At 43.9% G+C, this 12,341-nt stretch overlaps 1 protein-coding gene and 1 long non-coding RNA gene across 9 annotated transcripts in view; one reads left to right on the forward strand and one right to left on the reverse strand.

Moving 5' to 3' along the window:
- Positions 1-227: 227 nt before the first annotated feature.
- The window catches only part of LOC118372792 (syndetin-like), a 260,402-nt gene continuing 248,288 nt past the window's right edge, over positions 228-12,341 (reverse strand). Inside the window, exons 26-28 of the mRNA XM_052469962.1 lie at positions 9,318-9,439; positions 2,275-2,464; positions 228-1,973 (exon numbers count right to left, since the gene is read on the reverse strand). Coding sequence (XP_052325922.1) covers positions 1,854-1,973; positions 2,275-2,464; positions 9,318-9,439 — 432 coding nt within the window. The 3' untranslated portion in view covers positions 228-1,853. The remainder of the gene's footprint in view (positions 1,974-2,274; positions 2,465-9,317; positions 9,440-12,341) is intronic.
- On the forward strand, positions 2,985-7,664 carry LOC127909287 (uncharacterized). Of its 8 annotated transcripts, XR_008070615.1 has the most exons (8): positions 2,985-3,386; positions 3,552-3,606; positions 3,992-4,211; positions 4,267-4,541; positions 4,597-4,706; positions 4,817-4,981; positions 5,092-5,256; positions 5,312-7,664. It is a non-coding gene; the product is annotated as an uncharacterized LOC127909287 (long non-coding RNA). The 8 variants fall into 8 exon arrangements; XR_008070609.1 differs by lacking the exons at positions 3,552-3,606; positions 5,312-7,664 and having other exon boundaries at positions 2,985-3,276; positions 3,332-3,496; positions 5,092-5,212; XR_008070610.1 differs by lacking the exon at positions 5,312-7,664 and having other exon boundaries at positions 2,985-3,276; positions 3,387-3,606; positions 4,047-4,211; positions 5,092-5,212.

A 12,341-nucleotide genomic window follows, 5' to 3' on the forward strand; every position in this document is an offset into this window, starting at 1 on the left:
ACACAGGGGCATTGGGTGTTGCATAACGTGGTTTGTTAAATAAATAAAATAAGTATATATTTGATGGGTTATTTGTTCACTCAGATTTCCTTTATCTAATATTAGGTTTAAGATCTGATCACATTCAGGGTCAAAAATATGCAAAAACAGATCACATCAAAAAGGGAGCAAATACTTATTTTCACAGCACTGTATCCATCCATGGAGTCAGACAAAGTGAGCAAGGCTGGGTTTAAATGTTAGTGTGTTTATTGTGTTACTGTATAATCATCTTACTTTAGTCTACAGCGCCAACATTTAACGATTTATTTTCATAATAGTGCCATGGAGTTTTATAATATGTAGTCTAATTGTGTCTTTTTAAATATTCTTTTACAGTTGACAACAAGATACAGGGTACCGCCAGCAAACAGATGATAGAACACTTCCAGTACTTATCATATAGAAATCATCCTGAATCCAAATTGACAATAAATAAAAACGCCATTTTACACATTAACATTTACAGCATTATTTTGGGATAGTTATGCATGGAAACATAATGGAATCAGTTGCGATATCAAAAACTTATATTTTTACAGATACAGTCACAATGATGGACACTGTTTGTTTGGACAATAAAAGCCCTTTTACATATATGACTTGGAAAGAAACGAGTGCAGGACGTGCAAGATATCATCTAAACCCACATTAGACCTAGTGCATCATCTATAACTAACCATTCAATATGTTCAGAATCAACATTAGATCAGGATAAATCATTTATGGACGTAACAAAGCACAGGTAGTTATAGTCCTGGACGAACAAGCTCCAAGGTTCCCTTAGGTACAGCTCTAGGATCAGCTTCCCCTCCCCCCAATCCTACCTTTACCATTAGTGGTGGAGATGCAAAACTGACCCTAGATCAGTGTCTATGGCGCGTTCACCCTACACTACTGGAACAACAGAACAAACATAGTGCCGTCATCCTCATTAATGGATACTTGAAGGGCACTAGAGACTGGATGTCTCCATAGGCGTAACCCTAAAGGAAACTATTTCAGCAAACATCCCATGCTTTTTCACAAACTGTGTTTCTGCATACATGTGATACCAGGAAAAATGAACTTTTCCTGGATTTAAATGGAAAATGGAACGTTTTCTCAACTCAGCGCTATTTCAGTCGCTTAATAATGATACAAGTCAAAAAGAAAATATTAAATGATTCAGTTTTTCCTCCAGGGCCGGCGTTGCTCCTGAGCGGTTTACAGACGGGCAGAAAGAACTACATTATGCTATAGACATACAGTAGGAGAAAAAGATAACTGTCTGCCAGTCGATTCAGACGTCATGGAGTATCATTCAGCATTTCAAGTCATTTATCGTAAAAACAAGATTCCTTCCTCATATACATGTATACTGTATTCACGATGAACAGGAAAACGGAGCATCTCCGTGGAAACCTAGAAAATGCAGCGGAACTGTAAGCATATAGGACATCAAAATGAGGGACATATACAAGAGTAGCATATATGTTCTGACTAAGTGTCAAATAACTGTAACATTCCTGTATGAGCGTGTTTGTTAGCAGAAGTTCTTGTTTCATTGCTTCTTTTCTGTTCCGGGTGGGTTTTTGAGCATTCTAGGGTTGCAAAATTCTAGTAACGTTTTAAAAATTCCCAGGTTTTCCAGAAATCCATTAGGAAGATTCCTAAAATCAGGACTAATAAAGATATATCGGCAATCGTCCAAAGATGATTTCTGAAAACCCTGGGTATTTTGGGAAAGTTACTGGGATTGCACAACCCTAGGGCATTCTAAAACCGCCACAGGTTTAGGAGCCACCTTAAATACAATAACCACGTCTGTCTGTCTATCTCTTTGGTCTGTCGATGTCGTCGATAGCCGCCAGGAGTTTCTGCCGGGCCTTCTTGTTGATGTGAGAGCCCAGACACACGTTCACCAGGTTGGCCAGCTGCTTCATGGAGTACTCCTGGTGGGACAGACAGACGGACACACATTATGGCCAGACAGCATTTAGTCCCAGACAGCATTTAGTCCCAGACAGCATTTAGTTTTACCTCACAGCTTGCTTCACATGACTGAGGAGAAAGAGTCTGCCTATTGTAACAACTTTTCACTGCACACGTTTTGGATACCAGCGATGCCATAGGCAAGCACATCATAAGATTTGTGCTACACATTGCTGGTAAACAGGTTGAGCTACCCCAGTAGAAATCACATTAGCACATTGAACAGACTGAGTGAATAATTATCATTATACTGTTCCTCACCCTGTGGTTCTTGATGAACTGCTCCATGTCATTCTCAGTCAGGTAGTAGGCTTTGATGTAGGTCTCCACAAAGTCCTTGTCAGGGATGGGCCTCATGTCCGTCAGCTTTTCAAGCTTCATCAGGAACTGCTGGAAGTCCAGCTGCATCAGGGCCCGCCCTTCATTACTGCACTTCTTCACGTTACCATAGCTACAGGACAGAACAGGAGAGAAGTTGACTTTGATGACTCCTGTATTATTTCTGTCGGACAGTAGTTCAGAATTCGTTTAGTATTTGTTGACAGAAGTTCAGAATCCAGAGCAACGATCTAAAAACATGGGATTTGTATTCTAAGTGCCCAAGGCACATGAACGAAGAACTAAAAGGTCAAACAGAAAATCTGATATCGACAGAGAGCAAATAAGCCAAAAGGGTTCAATCTTAATTCTGCTCAGTTTTCTTCAAAGCATATTTTGTCACAGACAGTTCAAGGGTTCTCAGTTTTAGTCCAAAAAAAGGTCAACAAGTAACATTTTTATATTCATATACCTTACAAACTTTATCTTCGCAGTGTGTGGGGGTCTGGATTTGAGAGTGGAAGTGTGTGTAGCAGAACCACATCCATCAGATGTGCTGCTGACATCCATGTTTGCTCTGGTCTTGACAGAGGGCGTAAATGCTTTCTGGGAAAGAGACATACTACCAGAGAGACCTCTCCTCATGTCTCCCTGTGAAGGAACTCCACAGGTCTAATACTGATACACAGGCCATGTCTATGACGATGTGTGAAGGAACTCCACAAGTCTAATACTGATACACAGGCCATGTCTATGATAATGTGTGAAGGAACTCCACAAGTCTAATACTGATACACAGGCCATGTCTATGATGATGTGTGAAGGAACTCCACAGGTCTAATACTGATACACAGGCCATGTCTATGACGATGTGTGAAGGAACTCCACAGGTCTAATACTGATACACAGGCCATGTCTATGATGATGTGTGAAGGAACTCCACAGGTCTAATACTGATACACCAGCCATGTCTATGATGATGTGTGAAGGAACTCCACAGGTCTAATACTGATACACAGGCCATGTCTATGACGATGTGTGAAGGAACTCCACAGGTCTAATACTGATACACAGGCCATGTCTATGATAATGTGTGAAGGAACTCCACAGGTCTAATACTGATACACCGGCCATGTCTATGATAATGTGTGAAGGAACTCCACAGGTCTCATACTGATACACAGGCCATGTCTATGATAATGTGTGAAGGAACTCCACAGGTCTAATACTGATACACAGGCCATGTCTATGATGATGTGTGAAGGAACTCCACAGGTCGAATACTGATACACAGGCCATGTCTATGATAATGTGTGAAGGAACTCCACAGGTCTAATAGTGATACACCGGCCATGTCTATGATAATGTGTGAAGGAACTCCACAGGTCTAATACTGATACACCGGCCATGTCTATGACGATGTGTGAAGGAACTCCACAGGACTAATACTGATCCCCCGGCCATGTCTACGATAATGTGTGAAGGAACTCCACAGGTCTAATACTGATACACAGGCCATGTCTATGACGATGTGTGAAGGAATTCCACAGGTCTAATACTGATACACAGGCCATGTCTATGATAATGTGTGAAGGAACTCCACAGGTCTAATACTGATCCCCCTGCCATGTCTACGATAATGTTTGAAGGAACTCCACAGGTCTAATACTGATACACAGGCCATGTCTATGATAATGTGTGAAGGAACTCCACAGGTCTAATACTGATACACAGGCCATGTCTATGACGATGTGTGAAGGAACTCCACAGGTCTAACACTGATACACAGGCCATGTCTATTATAATGTGTGAAGGAACTCCACAGGTCTCATACTGATACACCGGCCATGTCTATTATAATGTGTGAAGGAATTCCACAGGTCTAATACTGATACACCAGCCATGTCTATGACGATGTGTGAAGGAACTCCACAGGTCTAATACTGATACACAGGCCATGTCTATGACGATGTGTGAAGGAACTCCACAGGTCTAATACTGATACACAGGCCATGTCTATGACAATGTGTGAAGGAACTCCACAGGTCTAATACTGATACACAGGCCATGTCTATGATAATGTGTGAAGGAACTCCACAGGTCTAATACTGATACACAGGCCATGTCTATGACGATGTGTGAAGGAACTCCACAGGTCTAATACTGATACACAGGCCATGTCTATGATAATGTGTGAAGGAACTCCACAGGTCTCATACTGATACACAGGCCATGTCTATGACGATGTGTGAAGGAACTCCACAGGTCTAATACTGATACACAGGCCATGTCTATGACGATGTGTGAAGGAACTCCACAGGTCTAATACTGATACACAGGCCATGTCTATGACAATGTGTGAAGGAACTCCACAGGTCTAATACTGATACACAGGCCATGTCTATGACGATGTGTGAAGGAACTCCACAGGTCTAATACTGATACACAGGCCATGTCTATGATAATGTGTGAAGGAACTCCACAGGTCTAATACTGATACACAGGCCATGTCTATGATAATGTGTGAAGGAACTCCACAGGTCTAATACTGATACACAGGCCATGTCTATTATAATGTGTGAAGGAATTCCACAGGTCTAATACTGATACACAGGCCATGTCTATGACGATGTGTGAAGGAACTCCACAGGTCTAATACTGATACACGGGCCATGTCTATTATAATGTGTGAAGGAATTCCACAGGTCTAATACTGATACACCGGCCATGTCTATGATAATGTGTGATGGAACTCCACAGGTCTAATACTGATACACAGGCCATGTCTATGATGATGTGTGAAGGAACTCCACAGGTCTAATACTGATACACAGGCCATGTCTATGATGATGTGTGAAGGAACTCCACAGGTCTAATACTGATACACAGGCCATGTCTATGATGATGTGTGAAGGAACTCCACAGGTCTAATACTGATACACCGGCCATGTCTATGATAATGTGTGAAGGAACTCCACAGGTCTAATACTGATACACAGGCCATGTCTATGATAATGTGTGAAGGAACTCCACAGGTCTAATACTGATACACAGGCCATGTCTATGATGATGTGTGAAGGAACTCCACAGGTCTAATACTGATACACCGGCCATGTCTATGATAATGTGTGAAGGAACTCCACAGGTCTAATACTGATACACAGGCCATGTCTATGATAATGTGTGAAGGAACTCCACAGGTCTAATACTGATACACAGGCCATGTCTATGATGATGTGTCAAGCAGAGAATGAAGAGGACCCTGTACAGTTCATTACATGTTAGTTGTACACCATTGGGCATCTTTCCCAAAACCATAACCCTGGCTTTCCTGTACTGTGATTCCTTTTCAAAACCTGACTAACACCTGCCCTGGACATAAAACGTAAAACCCTAACTAACCCTAGCCTTAGAACATTAAACCCTAACTAACCCTAGCCTTAGAACATTAAACCCCAACTAACCCTAGCCGTAGAACATTAAACCCTAACTAACCCTAGCCTTAGAACATTAAACCCTAACTAACCCTAGCCTTAGAACATTAAACCCTAACTAACCCTAGCTCTGGGTTTAGAACTTAAAACCATAACTAACCCTAGCCCCGGGTTTAGAACTTAAAACCCTAACTAACCCTAGCCCTGAATTTTGAACGTAAAACCCTAACTAACCCTAGCCCTGGATTTAGAACTTAAAACCCTAACTAACCCTAGCTCTGGATTTAGTTAAAACCCTAACTAACCCTAGCTCTGGATTTAGTTAAAACCCTAACTAACCCTAGCTCTGGATTTAGTTAAAACCCTAACTAACCCTAGCTCTGGATTTAGTTAAAACCCTAACTAACCCTAGCCCTGGCCTTCTCAACTCTAAACTTCCAAACGCAGGCTGTGTTTACACATGCAGCCCAATTCTTATCTTTTTTTTCACTAATTGGTCTTTAGTCTAATCAGATGTGCACTGAAAAAGTTCTGATGTGAAAAGATCTGATGTGATTGGTCAAAAAAAACAACTACTGTCAAAAAGATCAGAATTGGGCTGCCTTACAGTCCAGCTCAGCACAATCAACATGGATGCAAAAAACACACTACCCAGTTCCCTACCAGTCCCCCACTATGAAACACTCTCATAGGAGGCTGTGCTTGTCCCTCGTCTTTTTCCCACTTCATCACAAGATGGTCAGAGACGTTATGACATCTTTTTATTTCCCCACATCACCCCCATTAATGCCATGTGTCTCTGGCCTAAAGAGGATGTCTCACCTGGCCGTATAAAACCCTGCCTACCAGTACAACTACTTCACACATGCTTGCACACACGCATGGTCACGCACACACAACATAAATAACACATTGGACAGAGAAAGCGGGTACAAGTGCTGATTTCAGGAAAAAATGCATTAGTTCCTTTCAGGCCCCAAACCTTTGACTGACTTGCAAGGGAGATGGTTGTTATGGGAGCCATTTAGAATGTGTCAAGTGTTTAGAGGGGACTCAGGCCAGCCTTGTGTCAGACATGTTCCCTGTGGGGTCTCTATAACAGAACATATAACAGTCCTGGGATGGAGTGTTGGGGAGGAGGAGGCACAAAGAGTCAGCTTGTTGCTACCATATGGAAAGGATGACAGGAGTTGTCTCAGGAGAATGAGAGAAAGCTGGAGAAAAGCTAGGAACGCTCAATTCTCCCGTGCTTATCTAGAAGGCAATCTGCGTGTTTCTTTGCGGCACTCAAACATTTAGTTTTGTGTTTATTTATGACAAGCAGATGTTTCAACAAGAGGATGTTCAACGCCCGAGAAGAAAAAGAGGAGGGGGAGTAAAGAAGAGAAAAGCAGCTCGTGGTCGTGCCTTACTGCAGGAGAGGACAGGGGCTCCAAGCCTGCCTTATTTAATAACTCACCTGAGGTATTTGGCATATGACACGCGAACAGGGCTCATATTTACGAGTGTACCCCAGGAGGAGAGAACAGGGCCAACCAAAAAGGCAAAAGACGTCAAAATAAGAGATGAACGAGGAAGCAAAAATTTCCACACCTCTCCAATCCACCGGCAGTAAATCCACAGGTGCATATTAGCATGTCCCTGAGTGATGAACTAACACTATAACCACATCATTGAATGAGCAGTAGGTTTGTGTTCATACATTTTATTTTTAGTGCCGTGCTTATCATAAGATATTTGCTGGCATTACAACTAGTCAGCAGCTTTATGCTGCTCATAAAAAATTACAATAAAATAAAAAAGTCTAATAAAGTTTTTACTTTTAAAATACACTATCACGTAAACTATATATGGATACAGAGAGCCATATTGACAACTTTACGGGAATAATATGAATGATAAGGCACCTCTCAGCCCCTCAATGAACGATGAGGCACCACTCAGCCCCTCAATGAACGAAAAGGCAACCACCCAGCCCCTCAATGAACGAAAAGGCACCCACCCAGCCCCTCAATGAACGATAAGGCACCACCCAGCCCCTCAATGAACGAAAAGGCACCACCCAGCCCCTCAATGAACGATAAGGCACCACCCAGCCCCTCAATGAACGATAAGGCACCACCCAGCCCCTCAATGAACGATGAGGCACCACTCAGCCCCTCAATGAACGATAAGGCACCACCCAGCCCCTCAATGAACGATAAGGCACCACCCAGCCCCTCAATGAACGATGAGGCACCACCCAGCCCCTCAATGAACGATAAGGCACCACCCAGCCCCTCAATGAACGATAAGGCACCACCCAGCCCCTCAATGAACGATAAGGCACCACCCAGCCCCTCAATGAACGATAAGGCACCACCCAGCCCCTCAATGAACGATAAGGCACCACCCAGCCCCTCAATGAACGATAAGGCACCACTCAGCCCCTCAATGAACGATAAGGCACCACTCAGCCCCTCAATGAACGATAAGGCACCACTCAGCCCCTCAATGAACGATAAGGCACCACCCAGCCCCTCAATGAACGATAAGGCACCACTCAGCCCCTCAATGAACGATAAGGCACCACCCAGCCCCTCAATGAACGAAAAGGCACCACTCAGCCCCTCAATGAACGATAAGGCACCACTCAGCCCCTCAATGAATGTTGCAATATATTTGCTGAAAAACGTATAGAAACCAATAAAAGTATTTTGTAAATCAAAGTAAGCAGGTAGGATTTGTTTCTCTATCTGGCCCGTTCCTGTAGGTTCATGCTCTACAACATCCGCAGAGTACGACCCTGCCTCACACAGGAAGCGGCGCAGGTCCTAATCCAGGCACTTGTCATCTCCCGTCTGGATTACTGCAACTCGCTGTTGGCTGGGCTCCCTGCCTGTGCCATTAAACCCCTACAACTCATCCAGAACGCCGCAGCCCGTCTGGTGTTCAACCTTCCCAAGTTCTCTCACGTCACCCCGCTCCTCCGCTCTCTCCACTGGCTTCCAGTTGAAGCTCGCATCCGCTACAAGACCATGGTGCTTGCCTACGGAGCTGTGAGGGGAACGGCACCTCAGTACCTCCAGGCTCTGATCAGGCCCTACACCCAAACAAGGGCACTGCGTTCATCCACCTCTGGCCTGCTCGCCTCCCTACCACTGAGGAAGTACAGTTCCCGCTCAGCCCAGTCAAAACTGTTCGCTGCTCTGGCCCCCCAATGGTGGAACAAACTCCCTCACGACGCCAGGACAGCGGAGTCAATCACCACCTTCCGGAGACACCTGAAACCCCACCTCTTCAAGGAATACCTAGGATAGGATAAAGTAATCCTTCTCACCCCCCCTCCCCTTAAAAGATTTAAATGCACTATTGTAAAGTGGCTGTTCCACTGGATGTCATAAGGTGAATGCACCAATTTGTAAGTCGCTCTGGATAAGAGCATCTGCTAAATGACTTAAATGTAAATGTAAATGAAGCCTACTCACCTCTCCAATGCTATCTGCTGAAACATTCATATTTTTAACTACAAAATCAGCCCAAGTATTTTGTATATGCAAGTAAACAATTCACCCTTCCACCAGCGTCCTGTTGGCCAGACGGATGCAGTGTTCCCACAGGACATTAGACACAGGCAGAGGGACCCGGACGTGTCTGGACACATCACCCAGCCTCTTGTTAAACTCTTCAAACTCCTGAGGAACAAAAACACATAACATTGGTTAGTTTTTTTATTCATGTTTTTAGTCCAGTGATACATATTTTATAAATACATTATTGGAGGTTTCAAGACTTCGCAAAATCCCCAAAGGGTCATGTTAGCTCTACAAATTAATTCAGCAGAGGTACACTACATCTCATTCCAAAATCCTGGGAATTAATATTGAGTTGGTCCCCCCCTTGGTGCCATAACAGCCTCCACTCTTCTGAGAAGGTTTTCCACTAGATGTTGGAACACTGCTGCGGGGGACTCCATTCAGCCACAAGAGCATTAATGAGGTTGGGCACTGATGTTGGGCGATTAGGCCTAGCTCGCAGTCGGCGTTCTTATTCATCCCAAAGGTGTTCGATGGGGTTGAGGTCGGGACTCTGCAGGCCAATCAAGTTCTTCCACACCGGTCTCAACAAACCATTTCTGTATGGACCTCACTTTGTACACGGGGGAATTGTCATGTTGAAAGAGGAAAGGGCCTTCCCCGAACTGATGCCACAAAGTTGGAAGCACAGAATCGTCTAGAATGTCATTGTATGCTGCAGTGATAAGATTTCGCTTCACTGGAACTAAGGGGCCTAGCCCGAACCATGAAAAACAGCCTCAGACCATTATTCCTCCTCTACCAACCTTTACAGATTTGTCCGTCAGACTGCCAGATGTTGAAGAGTGATTCATCATGCCAGAGAACGCGTTTCCACTGCTCCAGATTACAAAATGTGCGAGCTTTACACCACTCCAGCCAACGGTTGGCATTGCGCCCGGTGATGTTATGCTTGTGTGCAGCTGCTCGACCATGGAAACCCATTTCATGAAGCTCCCAACGAACAGTTCTTGTGCTGACGTTGTTTCCAGAGGCAGTTTTGGAACTCGGAAGTGACTGTTGCACACGAGGACAGACGATTCTTACGCACTACGCACTTCAGCACTCTCGTTCTGTGAGCTTGTGTGGCCTACCACTTCGCAGCTGAGCCGTTGTTGCTCCTAGACGTTTCCACTTCACAATAACAACACTTGACCAGGGCAGGTCTAGAAGGCAAACATTTGAACAGACTTGTTTGAAAGGTGGCATCCTATGACGGTAAAAGTCACTGAGCTCTTCAGTAAGGCCATTCCACTGCCAATGTTTGTCTATTTACATGGCTGTGTGATCGATTGTATACACCTGTCAGCAATGGGTGTGGGGTGTGGCTGAAATGTATTTTGTGTGTGGATGAGCTAAGGGCCAGTTCAACAGATTCTACTGCAGAGCTGGTGAATAACGTTGGTCGACATGCGTTCTCATTAACACAGCAGAGCAGACATCCATGTAACCTTTCAGCCCTCACATTCTCCCCCTGCCCCACAGATGTCCCAGCAACTCTTGCCATACAAGATGGCTGCCGGCCACACTCCATTCCAACATGAGCAGCGGAGACATCAGGACTTGTTGATTCAGCTGGCCAGGCCCTTTTCTCTTTTCTTTCATTTCACCCCAAAAAGAGACAAGATGATTTTTAGACAAAGATGGATCGCTCCGATGTTCTCCCCACGCCAAAACCTACATACATCACTGTGTTCTTACACCTTGTTTGTTATCGAGTCAAACGTACAGACTAGGAAGTCAGAAAAAGGCCAGCAATCTTTCAAAACATTTTCCTCATTCACTTCACTGTGCCAGATGCCTTCTCAATTTGGGTGACTGATTTGCTGTGCACCTAAACCAAACCCAGCAAAATGCAGAGTACAGGAGAGAGGTTGTGCACACTAAGGTATTGCATCTGAGTGGCATAATTTCCAAGAATAAATCAAATTACATGTCATAAACCTAAAAAGACGTTTTCTCCCTCATTATGTTGACAGCTTGAAAGTAATGAATGATTGTCAAATGTCTTCTCAAACAAAAATGTTGTGCCATCACATTTGAATAACCTGGTTGGTAAATGAGACAATGTCAGTGCCTGTGCAACAATTGCCAATAGAATGCAAATATAAGCCAATTTTGGACGCTAATATTCAACAGAAACTCATGAACACAACATTCTACACGATACAACATCATCTCCTATACAATACAACCCTGTATCAATAACCTGTCAATCATAACCCATACTGAACAACGTCTATCTCAGAAATATATTGGATGACCAGCAGACGTTTGAACCTGACACTTATTCTCTTGAAATAAAAATATTAACGCTTTCCTCCCTAATATCTTGTTGAAATATCTGTCACACACCTTTATTTTTACTCAGGTCTACTGCGATCCTTGACATGGCGAACACATTTAAATCAAGCCAATGAGGCAGACTATTTCGTCTCACTTTTTGGCTTAAACAAAATGAGATTGGCTTAGAGCGGCTTAATAATGCTTCCAAAGAGCCGTCTTCCAGACAGCCGACCCACGGATCCAGAAAGGTGAGCCTGAGTGAAAACTCCCAAGAATTGGCGGCGGTGAGGTGGTTTGCTCGGAACGGTTCAGGATTTAAAGCTATGGCTGCTCAGGCAGACATGCACATGCATATTTGAGGGATTTTCTTGGCTTCAGGCTCGCAAATAAGGGCCACGATCACAATTTTACTGTAAAACACCCATCTGTTCCTCAACACTAGATCCCTTTCTCTCCATATGCTCCGGCTCCATGCTAATCCTGCCACGCAATGGGACGCGTCTCCATGCAAATTGCATGATGGGATAAGCGTAATGCATGAACTCAATTGATACTCATTTGAGAGAAACCTTTAAGCCTGAAGATAGATACAGTAAGGGATGAAGAGGCTCACCTTTCCTTAACAAACCTCAAACTTAGCTTCCCCAATCTGCATTACATTCCCCAAATCTTTTCCGTTGTTTGAATTTTTCAAACACTAGCTTGCAAATAATTTATATCGAAAGACCTCTCAAAG

Source organism: Oncorhynchus keta, chromosome 19 (assembly GCF_023373465.1).
Source record: "Oncorhynchus keta strain PuntledgeMale-10-30-2019 chromosome 19, Oket_V2, whole genome shotgun sequence".
In the NCBI taxonomy this organism is placed as follows: domain Eukaryota; kingdom Metazoa; phylum Chordata; class Actinopteri; order Salmoniformes; family Salmonidae; genus Oncorhynchus; species Oncorhynchus keta.